The 25,638-nt window shown below is 38.9% G+C and overlaps 1 protein-coding gene across 8 annotated transcripts in view; it reads left to right on the top strand.

Annotated features, from left to right (window-relative positions):
- utrn (utrophin) overlaps positions 1-25,638 on the top strand; it is a 327,279-nt gene that overhangs the window by 178,352 nt on the left and 123,289 nt on the right. For 7 of the 8 annotated variants that reach the window (XM_057822866.1, XM_057822869.1, XM_057822867.1 and 4 more), the window contains 2 exons: positions 11,009-11,181; positions 15,587-15,743. In XM_057822866.1, the coding sequence (XP_057678849.1) occupies positions 11,009-11,181; positions 15,587-15,743 (330 nt within the window). Of the gene's footprint in view, positions 1-620; positions 1,326-11,008; positions 11,182-15,586; positions 15,744-25,638 lie in introns of those variants that run through there. The other variant, XM_057822873.1, reaches the window with a different exon arrangement.

Here is a 25,638-nt window from a genome sequence, read left to right as displayed (position 1 = left end):
TAGGTGGGTTTAATTGGAAAATTATGTAGTGCTTTCCCTGCTGAGTGTGTATTTTCATCACGAAGTTGACATCCTTGTAGGCGCTGCGATTTGTGCTCATCTGTCTATGTTCTTTCAAAAGTGTTGGAAGCCTTTTTTATTTTAGGTCTAAAACCTTTGAATTTTACAGACGAAAACATTTGGTGTAACTGTCGGTTATTGCTGGCAGCAATTGAGTGATCCCTGCCACCCCTCCCGGTCCAAATTAATTGGACGTCTATCACCGTCAATGGTAGTAAGTAAGGAGGCTCAAAAAAGAGGATTTTGACAATATTTAGGTCAGCAATGTCTAAATGGTTAATCGACTATAAAATATGTATAAAAATGTCAATTAATTTAATATTCGATTTATTGGGGTAGCACTAATTTAAAAGACAGTGTTCGGGTTAATATTAGTGGTACACTCATCGTAATGAGGCCCTTCAAACTTTGTCAAAAAGTCTCGAAAGTGCGGGCGGGCTGCGAGGGGTCAGCCTCAGGAAGCGTGTGTTTGGCGTGTCCAAGTTAGTTTAGGGGACAGCCACAGTGGTAGAGAGAGAGTGAGCGAGTGAGGAAGAGGAGGGGAAGGGGAAATTACAATAATAAACAGCTGGGAAAACGAGAGAGGGGGCTCGTAACGGGCCGGAGTGCCAGCGAGGCAGCCGGCGGCACGGTAAGACCCTCGCCGGATCCCCTCGAGGAGGAAACTTCTGAGCTTTTGGAGAAAATTGCAGCAACTCCGACTCAAAGGATGGAGACGGTGGGCGGTCGTCTGAACGCGGGGCCTCCGAGATCAGAAGAAGGCATTCTTTGACTAACTGGTGGTCGTGGTTATGGTGAAAGGACGACGGGGTGACCCTGACCTCCCAATAACTTTCGATTTCCAAGGAGTGGGCACAAATTAGGCCTGAAAAAGCAGAGGCAAGAAGGCGAAGTTGATGCATCCCTCCAGACACCAAGTGTCTTATCTCCAATTTGCAGACTTCAATCCAAGATTTGTCGGATTCTCCCCCCCGCCGCTCACAGCGTCCCGTTTCTGGCTGTCAGGGAAACCTGACGGCACCGGTCGGCCAGTAAATCCGAATTCTGGATCACCCACGGAAGCGCGGTTGCACGGATGCTAAGATTACATTTGCGAGATTGGGCGATCGATGAGGGATTTAAGAGTGACGTGTTTTTGGAGGACCTCTGACCTCTATTGAGAAGATGTAGAAGGGCTCGGAAGGAGTGGGAGGAGCTAAAGCACAAGCGGCAATATGATTGGTTTAAGCTTCAGTTTGCATGAGCTACTCAGGAAATTTGAACAGGTAATTATAAAGTATTTTTTTTAATTTTTATTATTATATTTTCAATGAACGCTTTCGCTGCCATTGACAACAATAGATGTCCAGCCCATTTGAAATGAGAGAGGCTTGCTAAATTTGAAACTGTTGAGCCTCACTTCTAACGCCTTCAAAAGAGAGTGTTAGTAACTGAGTTATGGACCCAGATGTTGTGCTTTGCTGCCAAGGCGGGTGGGAGCAAAACTTTGATATTTACTTCGTTTATTTAAAATGTTCAAACTACTTAATCTGAATTTTAGTTTCGGAGAATGTTGAGTTCAAAGCATTAACTTATTTTTTTGAGTTTTCTATCAAAACCTGACAAATCCAGTGAAATCGATTGACTTGAAATTTCAAGTTGAGCCTGTTTTTTTTTTTTTTTTTTTGTGATACAGTGGACTGCTAATGGTTGATGGTGGATTAAACATTTAAAAATATATATATATACTAAATATAAATGTCTTTTTAAATCCTCTAATGATATAAATCACCAGACCTAATATTTCAAATGTAAATGTAAAGTCCTTGGCTAACTTGAAGGTAAATACAACACTAATTATTAATTTCAGCTAGGTTAGGCCATCAGAGATTAACAATAAGGAAAAAAAAAAAAAAACATAAAATTCACAGCACAAAATACAAACAGGCTACAGTTTATAAAAAAAAACATATATACCATATTTTCCAGACTATAAGTCGCACTTTTTTTGTTTTTTATAGTTTGGCTGGGCCTGCGACTTATACTCAGGTGCAACTTCCCCCCGAGGCTTGCCCTCTACTTTGAGTTTGTGCAGTTATTCAAAAGTGATACCTTAGATGAGGACCTGAATGGATTTGGTAGTGATTTAAAGGGAGATGGAGAGTTTGTTTAGTTTAGTTATCTGAATAACTGGTAATATGTCAACAGATACCTATTTAGCATTTTGTTCTCCATTTTATTACTGCTTTAATGTTTAATATTTGTGCTTGGTCTCTGATTAAGTAAAATGGCGTCCCCAACATACGACTTATACTCCAGTGTGACATGTTTTTTCCCCCCTCTTCATTGTGCATTTTGTCTGGTGCGACTTGTAGTCCGAAAAATAAGGTGTGTATATATATATATATATATATATATATATATATATATATATATATATATATATATATATATATATATATATATGTATTAGGGCTGTCAAACTATTAACATTTTTAATCGAGTTAATTACAGCTTAAAAAGTAATTAATCGTAATTAATCGTAATTCAACCCATCTATTAAATATGCAATAATAATACAGATTTTTCTGTAAATTATTGTTGGAATGGAAAGATAAGACACAAGATGGATATATACATTCAACATACGGTACATAAGTACTGTGTTTGTTTATTATAACAATAAATCAACAAGATGACATTAACATTATTAACATTCTCTTAAAGCTATCCATGGATAGAAAGACTTGTAGTTCTTAAAAGATAAATGTTAGTACAAGTCATAGAAATTTTATATTAAAACCCCTCCTAATATTTTCGTTTTAATAAAATTTTTAAAATTTTCAATCAAAAAATAAACTAGTAGCTCGCCATTGTTGATGTCAATAATTACACCATGCTCACTCATGGTACTAACCCATAAAATCAGTTGGACCCAAACGCCAGCAGAGGGCGCCAAACACCAAAAAACAAGTAACAAGCGGACATTACAGTGTCAGTCTGAGCGGGGCATGTGCTTTTATTGCGTAAAATATTTTAACGTGATTAATTTATATATATATATATATATATATATATATATATATATATATATATATATATATATATATATATATATATATATATATATATAATATATGTGTGTGTGTGTGTGTTTTTTATTTTTTTTTTGTACTGCCCATGGCAAAATACTCCAAAAGAATACAATACTTTGACGTCAAATGCAGGGCCGCAAGAATTTGTCCCTCGTGCCTAAATTGGCCCATCTTCTGCAAATTTGAGGTTGTATCCATCCTACCAAATTTCATCTCGATCAGTCCAGGGCTGCGGCTATCGATTATTTAAGTAATTGATTAATCTGTCAATTAGTTAGTTCAAAAATTAATCAAGTAATCTGATTAGGCACATTTAATGTGTTGCAGAATAAGTTTTAGGAGATGTAAAACAAAGGCATGCTAAGATTTCACGTTCAAAAACGCATTGAATGGAATACAAAATAAAATTCCCGAGTGTTTCTTCAAACTGCAGAATTGCACATTCATTTCACAAGAGCAATAAATTCATTTAAAAATAAATTAACATACCTGAGCTTAGCCTCAAACGGACAAAAGAACATATGGCAAATTTGCATAGCAAAGGTCCGTCCGCTATCTTAAAAAAACCATAGGATTTTATAGCATTTTTTTTTTTTTTTTTAACAATGCTCTTAACAAATCGTTCAAAAACATATCCCCACAAAAAAACTGCTAAATATTCTTAGAAACTAAATTACGAATGCTTAAATAAAACAAAGCTCTCCATCTACTGTTCGATCTTCGTTCCTACCCTCACCTATGGTCGTGAATGATGGGTCATGACCGAAAGGACAAGATGACGGGTACAAGCGGCCGAGATGGGCTTCCTCAGGCGGATAGCTGGTGTCTCACTTAGGGACAGGGTGAGAAACGCTGCTATTCGCGAGAGGCTCAGAGGCGAGCCGCTGATCCTTCACACCAGGGCGCCTCCCTAGGGAGGTGCTCCTGACACGTCCGGCTGGGAGGAGACCTCGGGGCAGGCCCAGAACCAGTTGGGGGGATTATATCTTGACACTGGCTTGGGAGCGCCTTGGGATCCCCCTGTCAGACCTAGTTGATGTGGCCAGGGAAAGGGAAGTTTGGGGATCCCTGCTGAAGCTGCTGCCCCCGCGACCCGATTCCGGATAAGCGGTTGAAGATGGATGGATAAATAAGCTCAAACAAAAACTTGCTCCTAACAGGGAGCAGCTGGATTCAGCCATGTAAAATTAGTTTTTTCATATACACTGTTGCCACTTGAGGGTAGTGTATCCACCCAAATCAATAAAACTAAATGCAAACAATTTCAAAACAAACCATTACAACACCACTCTAACTAAACGAATCCTCGAAACAGCAAAATTTGATCTTTTTCAGGTTTTTTCTAATCAAATAGCTCGAGTTAATCAATTAATCTTTGCAGTTCTAGATCAGTCCAAGAATAGTGCAAAAGTAGCAATTTTAGTCTGTATCAAGAACATGAAACACTTCATTTTAGTTAGTATTTACTGTAGCTATCTTTACAGAAAAACACAAAAAAGTCTAAATTGTAGCTGCTTTGAATAGGAAAAAGTAGCAAAATCTTGAATTGAATTAACATAAGGATAAGAATTCCATGAGTTAGACGTTAAGATAAATGCAGTTCCTAACAGCTGACTGCTCACAGCCCACAGCTGAAACATGGCTCATTATCGTCTGTACGAGATCCACAAGCCATTAACCTTTCTGCTAGCATTCTCCCCACATCCACCCACAAGCACGCCTCTGCACAAGTGTTTGTCCTTTAGGTAAAATAGTAATGCACTTTGAGTTTGTGTCCACTTTTTTGTCATTCCGAGCATGTGTTGCATGTCGGCAGTATTTTTCCATAATTAATAACACTGCTGTAGGCCTCCGAACCGCCAAATATAATTAATTAGCATCCATCACCCACGAATAGAACGTGAAATACGAGCGGACAGACATCCTTTTGTTGCATACTGAGTTATTGCTTTACGCCGCACTAATATTTAGTTTGGCATCCGCACACTGACTATGTTTCAAATGCGAAAATGAATTCTAAAAGGAGCTTTTGTAATTGAATGTATGCCCTACAAACGTCTGTTTTTGCTCCCACACTGTGTGTTTGTGCTTATAATCAGTTGTATGTTAGTAGTAGAAGTGCCCAAGTTCAAAAAGGGATGGGGAAGCACTTGGGTAATGACTTGAGTTAAGTCCAGCTGGCTCGGCGGCAGCGCATGAATCTGTCTTTGCACATCGGCGCGGTGTCATTGCGCGGACGTGCCAAATACGTTGCGCATGTCATAAACGCGATGTTTATCTGCTTTTAAAGTCACGCTTTTGATGTTTTTAAAGTGCTTCGACATTTCAAGCAATGAAATTGCAAATGAAAGTCTTTCAATTAGTGTTGCACCGATACAAGTATCGAGTTTATTAGTAGTAGATGTCCAATTCATTTGTAGTGAGAGGGTTGGCAGCGAACACAGGTGGGCAGTAACATGTTACATGTACTCTGTTACATTTACTTGACTAACTTTTGGAGAAAAATGTACTTCTAAGAGTAGCTTTACTTTTGACTTTAGTAGATTTGTGAAGAAAAAAAGCCTTAGTCCGCTACTTTGGGCTACACAAGAGTCATTACATTTTTCCTCTTTATTCTACATATAAGATGGTTTTTGTTTTGTTTTTTTAGCTAGCGATGCTATTGCCAAGAGTAGCGCTACTAATTTCACCAATGAGACGTTGCAACAATAATCACATGACTCCATTAAACCAATCAGACGCAAGCTTGCCGTTCTATGATCACACCAGCCTGTTCAACCACGTGGCATCTTTAAAGCACCGTAAAAAATGAAGTATTTGACATAGAGCGCTGCCCTCAACATGACTCAAAAGCGCGGGTTTAAAACTCTTTCCCAGTTTTTATTTAGCACCGATTGACCACAGAAAACCAGAGATATGATCCTTTTAATTTCATAATACTAACTATGAATGAACTACAGTATTCACTATTCAACCTAGGAACTATTTTCTCCATTAGAGGGCACTCATGCTCTTTGAACGAATAATGCTTCATTTTTGTCTTTTTTTCTCTCTCGCCAAAATTCAATGATTTTTTTTTTTTTTTGTATTTGTATTTCTTTGGCTTAATGTGGTTATGTAATGGGTTATTGTGCAGTATAATTATAACAACAGTTCTGACAAAAAAATTAAAAACACAAAAAAAAAAAACATTGTTTAAAAAAAAAAAAAAATCAAACAAAAATCAAAAATAAGCAGTTACTCACAATATTACTCATTACTTGAGTATTCTTTTCACTGTACACTTTTTTTACTTGTACTTGAGTACATTTTTTGGATGACTACTTTTTACTTAATATAATAGTATATAATAAGTAATATTATTTTGAAGTAATGCTACTCTTACTTAAGTAGATTTTTTGGCTACTCTACCTACCACTGGCAGCAAATATAAATGGGTTGGATGTCTGGCACAGTCAATGGCGGCAAATGAGTTAAGCAGTGTCTGACCAAGGCAGTGGCGGAACAAATATGAACAGGGGCCGGGTGCGATCAGTGTAAACGGAATCCCCGATTGGACCGTTCAGTTGTGTGTGAGTGTGTGTGGCGGGGGGTTGGAGGGCGTGCAAGTGGAAATTTTTTTGCATGACCCTCCAGACAACTGGCCAAGCGGCTGGCAGAGATTATTAACAGTTAAACACTTTATATGTTAAGTTTGTAAGTCGAAATGGTCGTAGGTCGAGCGGCATTTTCCCATTAGAATACATTATAATTCAATTACAGTGATCCCTCGTTTTTTGCAGTTAATGGGGACCAGAACCCGCTGTGAAAAACCGCATAGTAGCACCCCCTCTCAAAAAAAAAAAAAAAATTGTGTTCAATGTGTTTCCTCAGATTCACCATTGGAAAGAGATACATATAAGACATGTTTTTTCACTTTTTTCTCTAAAATATATTATATATGTACTAGTATATATTTGTTAATAAATGGTTTTTAAGCACTTCAAATGTAATAGTTTTGTTTTTAACATGATACTGTCTAACCTAATTATTTTTAAACAAGAATAAAGTAGAAAACAATGCTTGTCTTTATAAAATGCTACATTGAGTGAGTCCACTCATATCCGCTCAAGCTGCTCACTTACACACAGAGTTGCCACAGCAACTGTTTAACAAGTTAAACGATGATTAACACATGCGGCGCTTTGAAGTAAGCGTCTCTGTCTAGCTCAAACCTTAACCGTCTGTCAATCATCGTTAACTTTAATAAACAACTCCAATGCACTGCCTGACCAAGAAAAGTGGCAGGAGCGAGAGTAAGAGACTACGTAATCGGATCGGGACAGCTCTATGAAATAATGCATTTATTTATTTATTAATTAAAAAAAATAAATAAATCTGCGATGGACTGAGGGCGCGAAGTTTTAAGTGCAAAGTAGCGAGGGATCACTGTAATTCGTTCCACAGCCCATAAACCTACGCTAAATCTTTAATAAATAGTGCTGATACAATTACAAATAGAAATTACACATTGCAAAACAATTTTAAATACAAATCGTAATGTTAATAATAATGTAACGAGGTGAGTTCGAATGTGGTGGTTGTGTTTTGCTTGCTGTTCTTGAACGCACCGTGTGACTGACCAGAGTGAGATAGAGAGGTGTGGCTGAGTGGGAAGTTTTTACTTATTTTCATGTTGTTGTTGGCGTCGGCTATGGCTGACAGTAGCCGTGTTGTGTTGCACAAGTTCTGAAATATTAAAAACCTGAAGAAGCTGGCGACCTCTTTGCCGATGTTCCAATAATAATAATTCGGGGGGGGGGACACCTTCATTTATAGAGATTGGCGAGGAGACCGGCCATATTTTCGAGCCAGTTCATTCACACGTGCACAACACTCATAATTATGTATCATTTCCTTCTTAATTTCAATGGTAAGCATCACCTTTTTCCTATTTTTCTCCGCCTGCACTAACCTTCTTGGGACCCATGTTGATTTGATGACAAGAAAATCCGCATTGCGTCCGTCTTGCAGGAAAACAATGACACTGTGTCAAAAAACACGGTATTGGTACACTATCAGCTTTAACCGATACCGCACAGCCGGAATCAGTGCAACAGTACTTTTATTATCGACTTTTTACTGTTTTTCTTTAACCATTACAGTCTTAGTTCTCCATATGTGCAGGCAGTATTCCATTCACACCCAACTCATCCATATGCTAGTGGGGCTTCTTTATTTAGTGTTCAAATAGCTCAAACGGAAGGGAGGGTCCCACTAGAGAGCGGGCGGCAGGAAAAAGTGGAGCGATTTTACACATCCCAAAATAAAACGTTTGACAGGAGCCTGAGAAGCGCCACGGCTACGCGTGAATGCACACAAGCACATGTGAAAACCCCGGAGGTGCACTTATGTAATTCAGTGAACCCCCACTATGACGTGATTCATCGTATCTGCCCTTTCTCTGTCACAGATTTGGTAACTACAGTATTGTCCAAATCTATAGTTGCGCGTCATCAGTGTAGTAACACGTGGTGTTGGAGCTCTGCTAGAAGAGTTACAACATAATTAACAAAAAGAAGTTGATGACAATTTTAATGTTTTTGTTGAGCAACGAATGAAGTCACGTCCATAAATATTGATAAAAATTCAGCCTTTTAGTTCGAAATACCACCACTATAGATTGGAATGTATATTTGAGCCATTCAACCACACTTTGGCATTTGAGTCAAAAATTTGAAAACGGAAATGCTCAAACAAGACTTTTCGCATTTTAAATGTTTTTAGAAACTCTCCCTTATACAAATAAATCATTATAAATCATCTTATAAATCATTTTTATCATCACGGATCAAAATGGACGGCCACCAACCTGCCAACTAGCGTTGCAACGATTAATCGATTAAATCGATTAATTAGATTAGAAAAAAGCTTCGAATGAAATTTAGCTACTCCAAAGATTCATTTAATTAGAGTGGCGTTGTAATATTTGTTTTGAAAGTGTTGCATTTAGTCCTATTGATTTGGGTGGATACAGTGCCCTCTAGTGGCAACAGTGCAACTCATTATATAACTCATTTAACATGGCTGAATCTAGCTGCTCCCTGTTAAGACCAACATAAGATGTTTTTGTTGGAGCTAATATGTTTGTTTATGCATTTGTAATTTCGTTCAGAGGAATGTGTAGCAGTTTTTTGTAGGAATATGTTTTTGAACAATTTAAGAACTAGCGGGGAAAAAAGCATGTTATAGCATTTAAGCTAGCAGACTTTGGGTATGCAAGTTGGCTCGATGCTCTTTTGCTGTACTTAGATGCACGTTTATTATTTTTTTATAATGTTTGAGGCTAAACTCAGGTATTTTAATTTAGTATTCAGTTTAAATGCATTTTTTGCTCTTGTGAAATGAAAGTGCAACTCTGCATCATGTGAAGAAGCACTTACAAATTTTATTTTTGTATTTGCATTTAATGCTCTCTGAGACTGATATCTTAGCAAGCCAACACTTGTTTCTTTCCTCTTACATCTCTTTAAAAATGTATTCTGCAAGCCATTAAATGTTTGTAATTCGATTTCTCGATTATTTGAACTAACTAGTCGAAAGATTAATCGATTACCTAAATAATCGATAGCTGCAGCTCTCCTGCCAACAGAGTTATTGCATTTAGTAGCTGATATTTGAATTTATGGTAGAAGTGAGAACCTCTGGGTAGCTCACGATACGATACAATTTGCGATACAAGGCTCATGATAACACTTAGGTAGTAGTCGATTAATTGATGAAGGTCCTGGAGTGGCCTAGCCAGTCTCCAGATCTCAACCCCATAGAAAATCTGTGGAGGGAGTTGAAAGTCCGTGTTGCCCAAGGACAGCCCCAAAACATCACTGCTCTAGAGGAGATCTGCATGGAGGAATAGGCCAAATTACAAGCAACAGTGTGTGAAAAGCTTGTGAAGAGTTACAGAAAACGTTTGGCCTCCGTTATTGCCAACAAAGGGTACATAACAAAGTATTGAGATGAACTTTTGGTATTGACCAAATACTTATTTTCCACCATGATTTGCAAATAAATTCTTTAAAAATCAAACAATGTGATTTTCTGTTTTTTTTTTTCCTCATTCTGTCTCTCATGGTTGAGGTTTACCCATGTTGACAATTACAGGCCTCTCTAATATTTTCAAGTGGGAGAACTTGCACAATTTGTGGTAGACTAAATACTTATTTGCCCCACTGTACATGGCAAACATTTCCAGTGAACTTAAAGGTATTTGTATATTTAATGTTTTAACTGTTTTTTTAATGATTATGATGGGTCATCTCACAAAAGTACGTACAAAAGTACAACACCAGGATGCAAACCTTGAAGTAAAAGTTTCAGGGGTGAAATTTTTTCATATATGATTTAGACTAGACTAGATTAGACTAGAAACGCTACTTCGTGCGTCATACCTCATTCAGAGAAGCATTTGATTTCATTGGAACGCCTCAATTATGTCTCTTGAGTATGTATGAGTCTGTTTGTATGCATTGTCGCTCCATGTGTGTTGAAGCTGTTTGAAAGTACGTCTGGAGCGTAACTCCCGTGCGAAATGGTGGTTGATGGTAGGTGTGTTGTCGACCCACACTTTGGCAAACTTGTTGACAAACACACACAGCGCAGCTGGATATTTTCTCCTGCAGTGATAAGAGCAAACGCGGTACGTGCGCAGACGTTGCTCTCGGGCTGACATTCCATGTCAAAAGAGAGAAGTTAAGGTCTTTACAGTCAAAGAGTGTCCCGCGGGCATTCAATAATAATAAAAGTTCACCCTCGGCATGAATACTTCCCTATTGTTTGTCACTCTAGTCGTGTATCACATTGAAATGACTTACACGTATCCATCTGTATCCGCACAGGACATCCAGGCTGAAATCGACGCCCACAATGACATTTACAAGAGCGTGGACGGCAACAAGTCCAAAATGGTCAAAGCTCTGGGAAGCTCCGACGAGGCAGTGTTCCTTCAGCACCGGCTGGATGACATGAACCAACGCTGGAGCGACCTCAAGGCCAAATCGGCAAACATCCGGTTAGTCAAAACCAACATCCATCCGTCTTCTTTACCACTTGTTCATTCGAGTCATAGTCGGTTTCCTTGACGTTATTTATAAAATTTCAAATAGTCAAAGGCCACTCTCCTCCATTACCCCACCACTTAGCATGTTATTCATAATATATGACCCAAAAGGCACGGCACCGTTCCCAGAGCCGAGTTCATAAAAGACGACACAGATAGCCTTTTTCTTTATCGAGCGTGACTCGCACGCGCTGAAATATTTATGCGGTCTGGGGGCGTTGTCCATCAGATACGGCGCGCCCTGTGTTTCAGCATGTCTGCCTTGGTGTTCCGGGGTGAAATATTGATCGCTCGAGAGGCGCATAAACTTCCATGACACTGATAGACCCCAGCCAACCACGACCTCGCCAAAAGGAAGAATGGGAAAAAAAAGCTCTGTATATCATGGAGGGTTGCTGTGAAGAAAGTGTAGGTAGAATTAAAGGTGACAAGAGCCAGATGGAGATGCTCCCAGATCAGGATGGAGTGTGGGGGGAAGCAGCGGAACAAAGACAGGAAGGAATAATGCAGGGTAGACATGCTAAAAATGCTAACATTGTGCTTCTTCACCAAAGTGAGGAAGTGTACTGTACTGTACTGTAGTCTGTAAAAGATGTATAGAATGTAACTGACCAAACCGTGTGGTGTCAAACACATCTTTGTCACAAACTTACGTCGCAGTTGTGGTTTCCGTCAGAAGGTAATTATGGCCATGTGTGAATGAAGTATTCACTTTTTTTTTTTTTTTTAATGTATATAAAAGTACAGATACAGGTGCAAATTTTTTTTTTTTTTAAAAACCTAATATATGTATTTTTTAATATACATAAATACATACTGAAGGAATTTGACCTTTTAGCCAGATGGCCGGAATCACTCCAGCCAAACCGCGAGAACCGCGCTAGCGCAATTCCAACAACCCGGGCCGGCGGAACCTTGACAACCCGGCCAAAAGGCCAGATTCTGCGGGTTCACCTTAGTCTTAACCCCTTGTACTGACTTAATTTTAAAAGCTGCTAAAAGGCTTCGAAACGCAAGTTGACAATTTATTCCAAGTCGGCAGCAGTCATACAGCACAGAGACACCCAGGTGAGGTGGCAAATTGGATCCGGAGTCATCATATCACAAGTCAACGAAAGATTGTCGAGAAAAATGACAACGATTAGTTAAACATTTAGTCTTTCAAAGGCTCTGGTGAGGCTGGCTGTGGTCTGGAAAAAGGGTGTGTTTGGGCGTTTTTTGGATTATTGTATCTTGGACAGGAGAATTCGGGCATTACTGTTGTCAGGGCAACAAGACTTAAGGATTTTTCCATCCTCAGCGCCACATGAGTGCTGAGTGTTCACTTCTCGGTCGCGGGTTCCTCCTTATCAGATGTTCCTTATGGCAAGACAAGATGTCCCGCCATTTGTTCTGGACTGTCCAGAAGAGCTGATTGTGGGATTTGGTGGTGTAGACGTGGACTTGTAGATGTCTTGCCTATCACCTGCTTGTCAGCGTCAATCTTGCTCCGTCAGCTGCATGATGCGCGTTGGGCTTCCGTGATCACAAAGCGTCCTGTATCTGTTTTGCCCTCAAAATATATTCTGCTTGTTTTTCTTAAACTATGATATAAATGCTATTTATTTTACACTGGGTGTGTTAGAGTAACACAGTCAGAGTAAATTTGAGAAGATATACTATTCCCTGATTGATTATATTCAGTGTGTTACAGTAATACAAACAGTCAAACAGTAAATACAAGAAAAGACCGTATTCCCTTCAATACATACAGAGATTTGAATTAGTATTCAAAGAAAGAACCAGAACATTTGTGCAGAATGGAAAAACAAGCAATAAAATTGACTCCACTGTAAACTAGAGATGCAACAATTAATCGATGAATCGACAACTAATCAATTAGCAAATTAATCGACAACTATTTTGATAACCGACTAATCGTTTAGGATCTTCTTCACCTTAAACCTGTCTAAATTCTTGAAATTATAACAAATATATAACTTCTCAGTTGTAACTATTATCAGATTTTTTTCATTATTATATTTGTTAAGTCAAAGTAGGACATGAACATAAATCTTTAGAAAATTCACATTTTGGCAAATTTTCGGACATCTTACGGTCTAGATTTAGTTGTTGAAGCCTTATTAAGAAGCTAATTGATTAAATCGATTAAAAAAGATTAGTTGCCAACGAATTTGATCATCGATACAGTTGTAGACTAGAGTTAAGTCAGGAAGCTGTAATAATTTTTTTTTTTTTTTTTGAAGGAAAAAGTCAACCATTTTGTCTTCATTGCTAAATACAACATGCTGAAAACAACTTCAAGGTAAATTGTGAAGATAATTGTAAGAAGTTATCAGCATGTTTATTTAATCGATGATGAAAATAATCGTTAGTTGCAGCCCTACTGTAATCAGAAGCTTACCAAGCTCAAAAACTCTGAAACCTAGCTTGTCGGCGGATTGCGTGCAACTATCAGGTGCATATCGCCACCTACTGTACAAGAGTGTGCAGCACCCATCTGAAGGCGCGCTGCTCTCACTGTTGTTTTTTTATTGGTCAATATCTTGTTCACCTGCCTAATCTTGCGTGCACTCGTGTTGCTGCCTCTAGTGTTCAATTACGGTATAGTTGTACAGGGCTCATAGATTGCACTGGCGGTATGAAGACAAAACTATCAATTCTCAAGTAGGGAAAAAAATTAACAAAAGTGATGTGTAACTCAGGCGACAATTTGGAAATTAGTACAGTATAAAGTACAGACACTGTACGTGCTGTAAAATGTACTGAAGTAAAAGTGAAAAGTACCACTTCATATTTGTACTTAAGTACAGATAGACAAAAATGTACTTAAGTATAATAATGAAGTACTTTTACTTCGTTACATTCCACCACTGATTATGACTATGTTCATACCGCAGGTCTTAATGCACAAATCCAATTTTTGTCATATCTGGTCTTTTTGCATGCCCGTTCAGACAGAAGCGCCAACATGTGATAGCATAATTAACATGGAGGTCTTTGGATGGTTTCTCCCTCCCCCAGATAGTTATTAATTGTTGAACTTCACTCTTCCTCCACTGCACACTGCCGTCCATTCCGCCCTCCATGCTTGTTTTTGTTCCTCGCGTTACTTCACTGAGCAGTCACCCGTTGCTCAGCAATACAAATTAACGTCGTCAGCGGAAATCAAATCGGAATTCGGGAGACTTGAGAGTTCAAACCACAGCTACATTCTGGGAAAATGTGGCCAACATCAGATTTAAAACCACATATGAAAGTCACGACTTTCACCGTTCAAACAGTCAAGTTTTAATGCCTCACTCGAGTCGGAAAAAAACATTTATAAAATCTGATTTATGCATGTCTACCAACAAAGGCTGTCATGATTAAATGAGTAATTGTCATCTGATCGATCATCAAATGAACATTTTTGATAGTTGATGCATCTGCAACGATTAATCGATTAACTCGAGTATTCGATTAGAAAAAAAATATTCGAATTACCTTTTGTTGCCTCGAGTATTCGTTTGATTAAAGTGGCTTTGTAATGTTTTATTTTGAAAGTGTTTACATTTAGTTTATTGATGAGGGTGGATATATTGCCCTCTGGTCTGCCTCATTTCACATGGCTGAATCCAACTGCTCCCCGTTAAGACCAACGTAAGCTAAGTTTTTCTTTGGGCTAATGTTTTTTAATGCATTTGTAATTTAGTTTATATGTATATTTAGCCGTTTTTTTGTGGGAATATGAGTCTGAACCATTTGTCAAGAGCATTGGGAAAAAAAAGTTAGCATTTTATAGCATTTAAGCTAGTAGACTTTTGCCATTTAAGTTAGCCAATTGTTCTTTTGTTGTACATAGATCCTCATTTATTTATATTTAATACCGTTTGAGGCTCAGCTCGGGTATTTTAATTTTTCATATTCCTCTTCCGATTACTTGATTTTTCCAACTAACTAGTTCATTGATTAATCGACTATTAAAATAATCGATAGCTGCAGCCCTAGATGCATCGTTTAGAGATACTTTTGACATAAAAAAAGTAATATTTTTTTAGCTTCTTAATAGCTGATATGCTCTTCAAATATTTCTCGTTTTAATTTCAATTATTATTTACATTTCTTACTAAAAAAAGGAAATCCTTTTTTAAATGAATGAATGAATGGTTTGCATTTTTTTAATTGAAAGACATCTTTTTTTTTTTTTTTATTTCGTAGTCAAGGTTCATTTATTATTAAAAAATTTCGCAGACCGCAAAAACGATGCAGCGGGCTGGATCTGGCCCCACGGCCTTGAGTTAGATGTTTGTTTTATACTGCGTGGGGGCAGCACACTCAGTAGCAAAGTTTCTAAACAGCCGTTTCACCTTGACAGCGCCCACCTGGAAGCAAGTGCCGAGCGCTGGTCCCGCCTGCTGGGTCTCCTGGAGGAGCTGTGGCGCTGGATCTGCATGCAGGACGAGGAGCTGGCCAAACAGATGCCTGTCGGTGGAGACGTGCCCACCCTGCTGCAGCAGCAGAACCACTGCACGGTATGTTCCAACCTTGAAATCATTTCCTTCTATATCTTCCGTTGACTTAAACAGGGTTCCCGTCAGGGTAGGGGTGTAATCACCAATCGTATAACAATAGGATTCTTAAGACAATAATACGATAATTGCAGATTGCACGATTCGATTCAAATCAAGGGCGCATTTAACATAGTTGGCTACATTTTACCTAAAGCAGTGGTTCTTAACTTTGCTAAAGTTACCGAACCCCACGAGTTTCACATGTGCATTCACCAAACCCTTCAGAATTTAAGAATGAAGCTTTTTTTTTTCAATTTCAAAACCAATATACCATAATTCCCCGAATATAAGGCGCACCCGTGTATAATGCGCACCCCAAATTTACTTGTAAAATCTAGGGAAAATTATTGTACCCGTTTATAACGCGTACCCTAAATTTAGCACCGATAAATAGAAGAATACAAGAAAACAGAGCTCGTGTACAGATACAGAAATATAATTTTACTGACTGGTGAAACACAGCACAAGCATAGCACATTGGTAGTTCAAAACATTACCATAAACTGACAATATTTACGGTAATAATATGATTTGACAACTTCGCCAACTTACCAGAATCTAGGAGAAAACAAAACAGATGTGACTTTTCTTTTAAAGGCTGCTGTATAACTTGCTTGTTTCATCATCATGAATAAATGTTTCTTCCGTGGATTGATACGGTAAAATGAAAGTGAGAACGTAAATCCGAAATCCGAGAGAGCTCATCGCTGTCGACACGACAGTAACAATAGGAACTATTGTTATTTGGGTTTGAGTTTCCCGAGGGACAGATATAGTTGACGGACACAGGAAGTCTGTGTTGTTCCGTTTGTTATGGTCCGAGTTGCGGAGCTGCAATAAACGTTGACTCAAATGTAAATTCTGTGCTTTATGAAGCGTGAAAAAAGCAGAATTTAACACAGACGAAATCATTCGGCCGATCAGAGTGAAGTATTACCGAAACAAAATGGTGACGTCACGTACCGTAATGATCGGGAACGGATCGCCGCATACGTTTCTTCAACACAACGTGGCCGTGTCAATAAAAAAAAAAAAAATCAGTTTATATACAGATATATACATATACGTATATAATATATATTTCTGTCTCCATCCATGCACCCGTTTATAATGTGCACCATGATTTTACAAGTTGATTTTGGGGGGGAAAAGTGTGCGTTATATTCGGGAAATTACGGTAGCAAGTAAATTCAAATTTACTACATTCAAATTGGGTGTTTTGCAGTTAAGTTTCATGTTGGACAATGAAATTTCATGTCTCATTTTTGAAGTTTCATGTCATCCTCTTATTCTTTTTAAATTAATTATTTTTTTAAATTAATTTTTAATTTAATTTAGTTTTTAATTAGTTAATTATTTTTCTTTTAACCTGTCCTGTTCAGCTGACATGGAAAATAGGAATCTCAGTGTCCTTATGGTCTGAACAGCTTTTATGTATCACATGGGAGTTTGATATACTCCTATTGTTCATCATTTCTATATTCTGATTTTATGGTGACATCCTTGAATCACATACTATTTTGATGGCGTAAAATGTGACGCCAATATTTTTATTTTTATTTCTTGTATTATCTGCACGGTGCACGCTGCCTGCGTATTTGTTATACTTCCTCATAATAAGTCAACCTTCCACTTAGCAAACCACTAATTCTTCCCATTAGATAGAGGGTTGGAAGTTGAAAGAAATGGAATAAAGCCTATAAATTGGAGGCAACCCAAAACCTAGTCTAAACCGACACTTGGCCTTTAGTCAGATTATGACAGTAGGACCTTGCGTGTCTTAACCTTCACCGAACATCTCAGACTTACTTACCGAACCCCTGGGGTTTAAAATAAACCCAGGTGAAGAACCACTGACCTAAAGCAGTAATAAGTACAAAGACATTTTGAGGTTTTTGACAGTTTTGTTCCTAAAATATTTCCGACATTTGAATAAAAAGCATTTTTAAACGGAACTGTACAATCCCTGAGAAAAGTCTTGTCGCTTATCCATTTTGTAGAAACAATTGCTAATAACCTGACTTTTAATTATTCAATTGGTTTCAGAAATGGCTCATATAAAAGCTAATACCCTCCCAAATGATGTTGAATGTACAAAAATATATTTGTTTCACTGAAAAAAGATTTATCATTTATTGAAAACATAAAGGTCAAATTTTGGCAAGACAAAAGTTTTGTCGCCTACAGAAAGTAGTCTGAAAATTGAACAAAGAATGTACTTTAAATACAAAAATATGTTAAATAACATAAGCGAATTAAGTGGTGGTGCTGTGAGATCCAAATTTAATATTTTGTATGTCTTCCATGGGCTTCGGCAAGGATTCATACAATTTATTGATGAAGTCATCAGAACCATCAAAGGAAGCATGCTTCCTCTTTCATCCTACCCCAGACATGCTCAATATGTTCATGTCTGGTGACTGGGCTGGCCAGTCCTGGACGGTCTTGATCTTCTTTGCCTTGAGGAACTTTGAGGTAGAGATTGAAGTATGCGATGGAGCACCATCCTGCTGCAGAATTTGTCCCTTTTTATGGTTAGGAATGTAAGAGGCAGCTAAGATTTGTTAATATTTCAGACTATTTATCTCTCAGGGTGCAGACAATTAAAGAACCGTGTGGCATTTGCCAAGGCCCACAGCCTGTCAAAAGGATTGACGCTAGAAAATTGGCAAAAGGTGGATTTATCAGATGAATCTTCCATTGAATTACACCACAGTCGCCACAAAAATTGCAGGAGACCTATTGGAGCCCGCATGGATCCGAGATTCACTCAGAAAACAGTGAAGTTTGGTGGTTACATCATTAGCAAAATCATGGTCTGGGTTTACATCCAGTATGGGGGTGTGGGAGAGATCTGCAGGGTGGAAGGCAACATAAATAGTCTGAAATACAACAAGTCTTAGCTTACTCTTAACTTCCTAACCATAACAAGGGACAAATTCTTCAGCAGGATGGTGCTCCATCGCATACTTCAATCTCTACTTGAAAGTTCCTCAAGGCAAAGAAGATCAAGAGCCTCCAGGACTGGTCAGCCCAGTCACCAGGCATGAACATCATTGAGCATGTCTGAGGTAGGATGAAAGAGGAAGCATGGAAGACGAAACCCAAGAATGTTGATGAACTCTGGAAGGCTTGCAAGACTGCTTTCTTTGATGTTCCTGATGACTTCATCAATAAATTGTATGAATCCCTGCCGAAGCTTATGCCAATAAACGACGTGGTCCAATGAACGCCTGTGTCCACTCGCCTTTGTCTGCCTCTTAGCTCTCAATGTGCCAAAAACAGCGTCATTGTAATATGTTTGAGACAATGCGTGAGCAGGTCGTTCTGCGCCTGCGATAAATGCGTCAAATATTTTAACGTGATTAATTTTAAAAAATTAATTAGCGCCCGTTAACGCGATAAATTTGACAGCACTCCTCCAATTGTGGGAAGTTTCTTGGTTTCAGCAATATGGTTCGCCACGAGGTATGATGCTCTCAGTGCATTCGCTTTTGTTGCCTCGTTTGCTAGCTGTTAGCCACATATTGTGCAGAATGGACTTGGTTGTCGGCTCCTCTTCTAGCTCAGCAGGTGGCTTTTTCCCCATAAAAAAGCTGTCCAAAGACATCGCCGCACACAGCCAACAGCAGCTAATGTTACTGTTAACATTGACTAACGCTGGGCTACTCTAAGTGTGCAAACACCCCAGTAATGGCAGCCAACCACTAGATGGCGACGTACACAAATCTCTACTCATATTAATCAATAGAGTAGGCAGCAGGGGCGGACTGGGACTAAAAAGCAGCCCTGGACTTTGACTCAGCCCAGCCCACAAGAATCGCTTTACGAAGGGAAACAGACCCCCTAGGGGTGTCCGGGGGCATACCGCCCAACCCCCCAACCCCGGGGAGAATTTTTATTTATTTATTTTTTTTACATTTTATTGTAAAATGCATCAATTTCTTGCACTTTAAGAGAAAATGAAGAAAATATGTCTAGACTGTCACTGTTTGGGTGGCACGGTGGCTTAGTGGTTAGCACATCTGCCTCACAGTTCTGAGATCAAGGGTTCAATCCCGGGCTTCGGCCTTCCTGTGTGGAGTTTGCATGTTCTCCCCGTGCCTGCGTGGGTTTCCTCCGGGAACTCCGGTTTCCTCCCACATCCCAAAAACATGCATGGTAGGCTGATTGAACACTCTAAATTGTCCGTAGGTATGAGTGTGTGCGTGAATGGTTGTATGTCTCCTTGTGCCCTGTGATTGGCTGGCAACCAGTTCAGGGTGTCCCCTGCCTACTGCCCGTAGTTGGCTGGGATAGGCTCCAGCACCTCCGTGACCCTCGTGAGGAAAAGCGGCATGGAAAATGAATGAATGAATGTCACTGTCTGACTTGGGGCACTCAAAGTACTGCAAGGCTGAACTGGAGTTGGGTTCATTTTCTGTACTAGCTCTATGATAGACCTAAATAAACAAATGAAAGAATGTATTTTTCAAAGCAAGTTTTAAGTATTCGGGCAAATTCCACATTCTGAAACTGTCAATGATTATGATGATGATGACAATGACAATAAATTCATTCATTCATGTATCCGATTGATTATAATATATCTCTATATATCTCTGTCTATAAAACAATTTCATTGTTTATGCCATAATTCAGTGGTCTCCAAACTATTCCACATAGGGCCGCAGCGGGCACAGGATTTCATTCCAACAAAACAAGACAACACCTATGCACCAATCTGGTGTTTTACAAGTGTAATCAGTTGATTGCAGTCAGCTGCTGCTTGTTTTAGCAGAAACTTCATTGGTTAAACTGTCGGTACTCGATCGGTTGAAAGAAAAACCAGGCCCCACAGTGGCCCTTGAGGACCGGTTTGGAGACCCCTGCCATAATTAATCTTGCCATACAAATAATAAATTTCAATGAAAATACAATAAACATTTCAAGACAAATCCTGTATACATAACCTTCATTGGAAAGTATTAACCAGAAAACAAAACGATATATAAATGATTAAAAATATATATCAATTTAACTACCTAAACTGTAAAGTAAAACCATTCATTTTATTAATATTTTGTTATATTTCTTCTGAATTAATATTGCTGCTGCGTGTGCATACGTTGTTTTACAGCTAAAATATTTTTTCTTAGGAGAGTGATAGTAGGACTAGCATATTGTAACTTGACACGATTGCCAACGGGTACATCGACTAGCTGGCACTAACCCTTTAATTGTCGTTTATTTCATTTAAAATGTACCTACCTGGTGGATAACAATTGCCAGTATACCGAACAAGTGACCCTCTTCATCCATTTTTACTTGCTCTGCGCTTGTCTGGGGAACTTCCCTCTCGAACTTCCACCAGCTTATCATTACCCCCTCCCTCTTTTTTTCTCTCTCCCTGAATCGGCTGCGCGTCAGAGCGGCTGCCGCTCCCCCTCTCACGCCGGGAGTGGGCTGCTGTTACCCGACGTGGCCGTTGCAGCCAGACTGCTGCTTGCGAAAATATTTGTCAACTTATGACATTTTGATGCTTCGCTCTCCAGTTTCTTTAATTTTTTTCTTCCTAACCTTCTTCGCGCCACCCTTCTCTTTTCTTTTTTTGCCACCACCATCCATATTGTGCATTAACGCTCGTCGCCATTTTGCTTCCACAAGGAACCAATGAAGGCAACTTTGTGCTTCTTCCGTTCTTCTATCAGACTGGCGATGAACAGCCAGGCGCATTGCTGCCACCTGTTGGATTGGATGCGAACTGTAGATAATCAGAGGCAAGGGGGGACAAAAACAGTGATGTATAATGAATGGCGGCCGCCGGCCGTCCAGGGCACCGGCCGTTCTGTGATCCTCCAGAACCCACAGATTACCAGTCCGCCCCTGGTAGGCAGGCATATTGATCTGTCAAGAGGCACAGGCCAGATTGCGGTCGTTGCAAATGATTTTCATTCTCTGTTGCCCAGTAGCAAATGTGCCACGGACCGGCACCGGTTGGGGACCACTGGGGCTACGGCGTCAGGTCCAAATCGCTTTAATGGCGTAAGTCTGCCGTCACCGCAACGTTGAAGCACGTATCAGCCTTAAGTATGTGGTTATTTTGTTAACGTTCGTTCAATAAGTAGTTTGAAGTGCAATGGTGGCTATGTATTGCAGCATTATAATAAGTTGTTGGCAAGATGCTGTTTACTTTTCTATTGATTAAATACCTGTCATTGAAGGTGATAGACGCTCAAATGGATCGCAGGCAGGTCTAAGTATCACCTTCAAAGACAGCAAATAAGTTAACAACGCTTTCCCCAAAAATTGCTGCCCTCAAAATTCCATTCTGTCATGTTTATCAATAAAAAGCAGGCGGTTTAGCGGTTTGCTGAAACCGCAGGATCCTCCCGCGCTTGTAAATCACCGTGCGGTAATCACCGGTGTTATTATTCATCATCAAGCCGGTCGGCGGCACGTCCCGTAAAGATGAATTGCAGTTTGCGGCAGTCCCCTACGAAAATAAACAGAATGTTTTGTGCGTCCTTGGTAATTAATCGGCAGTTTTATTGCAGGCAATCAGCAGCCGGCGGGCGGATAAAACTTGTTTCACCACAGTTAAATAATGAAGTGCGCTACTCTATCCTCGGGAATCATTGTTCAGTTTCTCGTCCCACACCGTATCATTTCTTGTGTCTTAAGTAGTCAATAGTGACCCATCGGTAAGTTTGTCTTCATTGGTTTTTGTCAGCCGTCGCAATTATTTATTGCAAGAACTGGATATCGTTGACGTGTAATTTTGTTCAGATGGATGAGGCAGTCAGTGGAGGCTGTTTACGAACGGCGGGCTCGCACTCGTCTTGACATTGTTGTATGGTAGCTTTTCAGTGATGTCCCAGTTACTAGATATTAACTCATTGACTGCCATTGAGAATGATAGACGTCAAGTCTGTTTGAAGCGGGAGAGCTGGCAATGATAAATCGCCCTTGTCAGCCTTGCATGGTTATTTCTGTGATATGTTGATTAATCATCTAAAATGTAAATCAGTGTTTTATTTACATTTTAGCTGGAAATGTGCCTTGGAACCAAAAAAACTACACTGTGAAAAGTTGGATTCTGAATATTATCAATGTAACGCATTGTTATTCAATGCATAAACGATTATATCAAATTTGGCTTAATTAAAAAGATAGTCAGAATAGAATATTTAGAGTTTCCCCCTTTAAAATATCAGAATAGAATATTTAGAGTTTCCCCCCTTTAAAATAAAGTTTTTCTGCATTTATTATTTTTAAAATATACTGTAAGAGTGGCGGATGCTGGTCTGTCAATGAGGGGAAGTTCAAAGTGTGTCCCCATGTGAGTGCTTTGTGACTATGGAGGGGCTCAGCGGCACCCTCTGCTCAGGAGGGACAGAAACTAGTGTGCCAGAAGCAATGTTCCCTCTAAGCTGCGCGCGCGTGCGATCGTACACTGCTTGCACATTAACAGCGCACAAGAAAATCTATGCAGCGCACAAAATAAAAGTTCAACAGAAACATATTGTAGCGTCACTAGGACTACTGTCAGCACGACACTCCCATTGGTGCGTTCGATACGGCAACAGTACGCTCCCATTGGTGGGTTACTACACCACGATTGTATATAGTGGTGAGGTGCAAAAAGAAATGTGGTTCTTTTAAGATGGAATAGCTGTCGGAGTAAATGGCGGAAAACACAGACAAGGCTGAAAAAGCAGTTTCTGCTCTTGCACCCCTCTTTAAAATAAACTGATGTATTTTAAGCCAAAAGAACTGTTGTGTTTGATAGAAGAATATGTCTATATGCTGCCATAGCAGATTCATGGCGCATTAAGTCCCCAAACTATTTTTAATTTGTCCATTTTACCCTGGAAACCCCCGTTTACAGATGTCATCGCGCACACCACTTTTGTTTCAACCTAGCCATAAAAAGGTGTGTAATCGTATTTATTACAGTATTAGAAATGTCTGTCATTTTTAGCTTTGAATCATTAATTGATGTCTCATATTTAGTTTTAAAAAAAACTAAAAAAACGACTTGAAAAAATTATTCACTCGTATATTTTAAACTTTTAAACAAATTACGTCACAATGAAAAAATTGGCGTCTGTTAAAAACTCACGGATATCTACCTCATAACTATCGCTTAATTGTATTTTTTTTCGTTACAGTCGCATTTCTCCCAATATTTTAGATGATAATCGAAACAAACAAAGAAAAATTGAAAGAAAAAAAAAACGTTTAAAAGGGTAAATATCTGAAAATAAATATCTCGATTACTCCTTGATGTCTGCGATTTCTGCATCTCAACCCATGTTATATTACCATGTTTCACCCATAAAATCCCCCCAAAATCCGGCCGTGGCCATTCACATCTATGTCTTGACACTCTATGATACGTGCTACATGGAGTTTTTGGATCGAAAAAAGGTAAGTACAGGATAATATCTCGTTAAAATCCTGGCGTCTTTAATTATACTCTCGCATGCTCTCACCGCCAGGTGCGGTTTTGCTGTTAATTTTTTTTTTTTTAAATGCCCTTCTGTTGAAAAGTTTTCTTCCCCCAGAAAATTGAGATTTTAAGCTTTCCAATGATATATATATATATATACATACATATATATACATATATATATATATATATATACATATATATACAGTGGGGAGAACAAGTATTTGATACACATTGGCAGTGTATCAAATACTTGTTCTCCCCACTGTGTATATATATTTTTATATCTATCTATCTATCTATCTATCTATCTATATATATATATATATATATATATATATATATATATATATATATATATATATATATATATATATATATATATATATATATATATATACATATTAGGGGTGGGCGATATGTCCTTAAACACGTATCACGATAAATGGAGTAGATTTACCTCGATAACGATATATGACGATAAAGTCGCCCAAGCGGACTGTTATATAATTTGAAAATCTGAATCACTGCAATTTTGAAATTTGGCCAAATTGGGGGTCTCAGAGCGGAACTTCAAGTCACCTGAGTGTTTTCCGCCATATGCTGCTTAGACAAGGAGAATCGGACGGAACCTTGAGTGTCCTTATTGTCTGAACAGTTTTAATGTAGGAGTTTGATCTGCTCCCATTGTGGTTGTTCATTATGTTTTATTTATAAACTCACCCATGCCACAACTGGACCTTACCCAGGCCAAAGCAGGAGTCTTCCTATGGTTAAAGCAGGACTCTCACATATAACATAATGGACATCTCATGAACAACAAGATTTTTCGTCTTTTTCAATTTAAATGGGCCAAATCAATTATATTGAAAGTTAACTAATGACAATTGCTGTTGTAAATTCATTGTTTTAATAAGCCATGTAACTTGCTATGCTCCAAGGTTTTGAACACGCGTGATATTGGCACAGCAAACACATCTGATGTTGCTCACAGTGGTCCTCAGTGTGCTTGTGTGTCTGCTCAGACATGAAAAATTAGAGGGAACGTTGGCCAAAAGTCAAGTCTCCGAACACAAGCAGCTACAAAAAAAAAACCCCCACAAGAAATAGAAATTCAATTTTTCGCTAGTTGTTTTTAACCAAACACGTTTCACTAGAGTGATTATGAAAGTCTCCGGTTCACCTCAGAACAACAGAATGAAAATTGAAAAATGCCCCCCATGGTTGTTAATACTAAAAGATCACGTCTTTGCTCAGTTCGCTGTCAATCAAAAATTCAGCCTCAGACAGCTCATCTATCATCATGCAGAGAAACAGGGCTTCTGGGCCAGCTGAGCACCGCCCACTGTCCATCGCTGCAGTGGAACAATGCACTCTCAACTCTGGAGACGCACAGCTTCCATACTGTTTAAAGGACTGTAA

Source organism: Corythoichthys intestinalis, chromosome 19 (assembly GCF_030265065.1).
Source record: "Corythoichthys intestinalis isolate RoL2023-P3 chromosome 19, ASM3026506v1, whole genome shotgun sequence".
NCBI lineage: Eukaryota > Metazoa > Chordata > Actinopteri > Syngnathiformes > Syngnathidae > Corythoichthys > Corythoichthys intestinalis.
The sequence above is the reverse complement of the archived record's forward strand: the minus strand, read 5'-3'. Positions and strand labels throughout refer to the sequence as shown.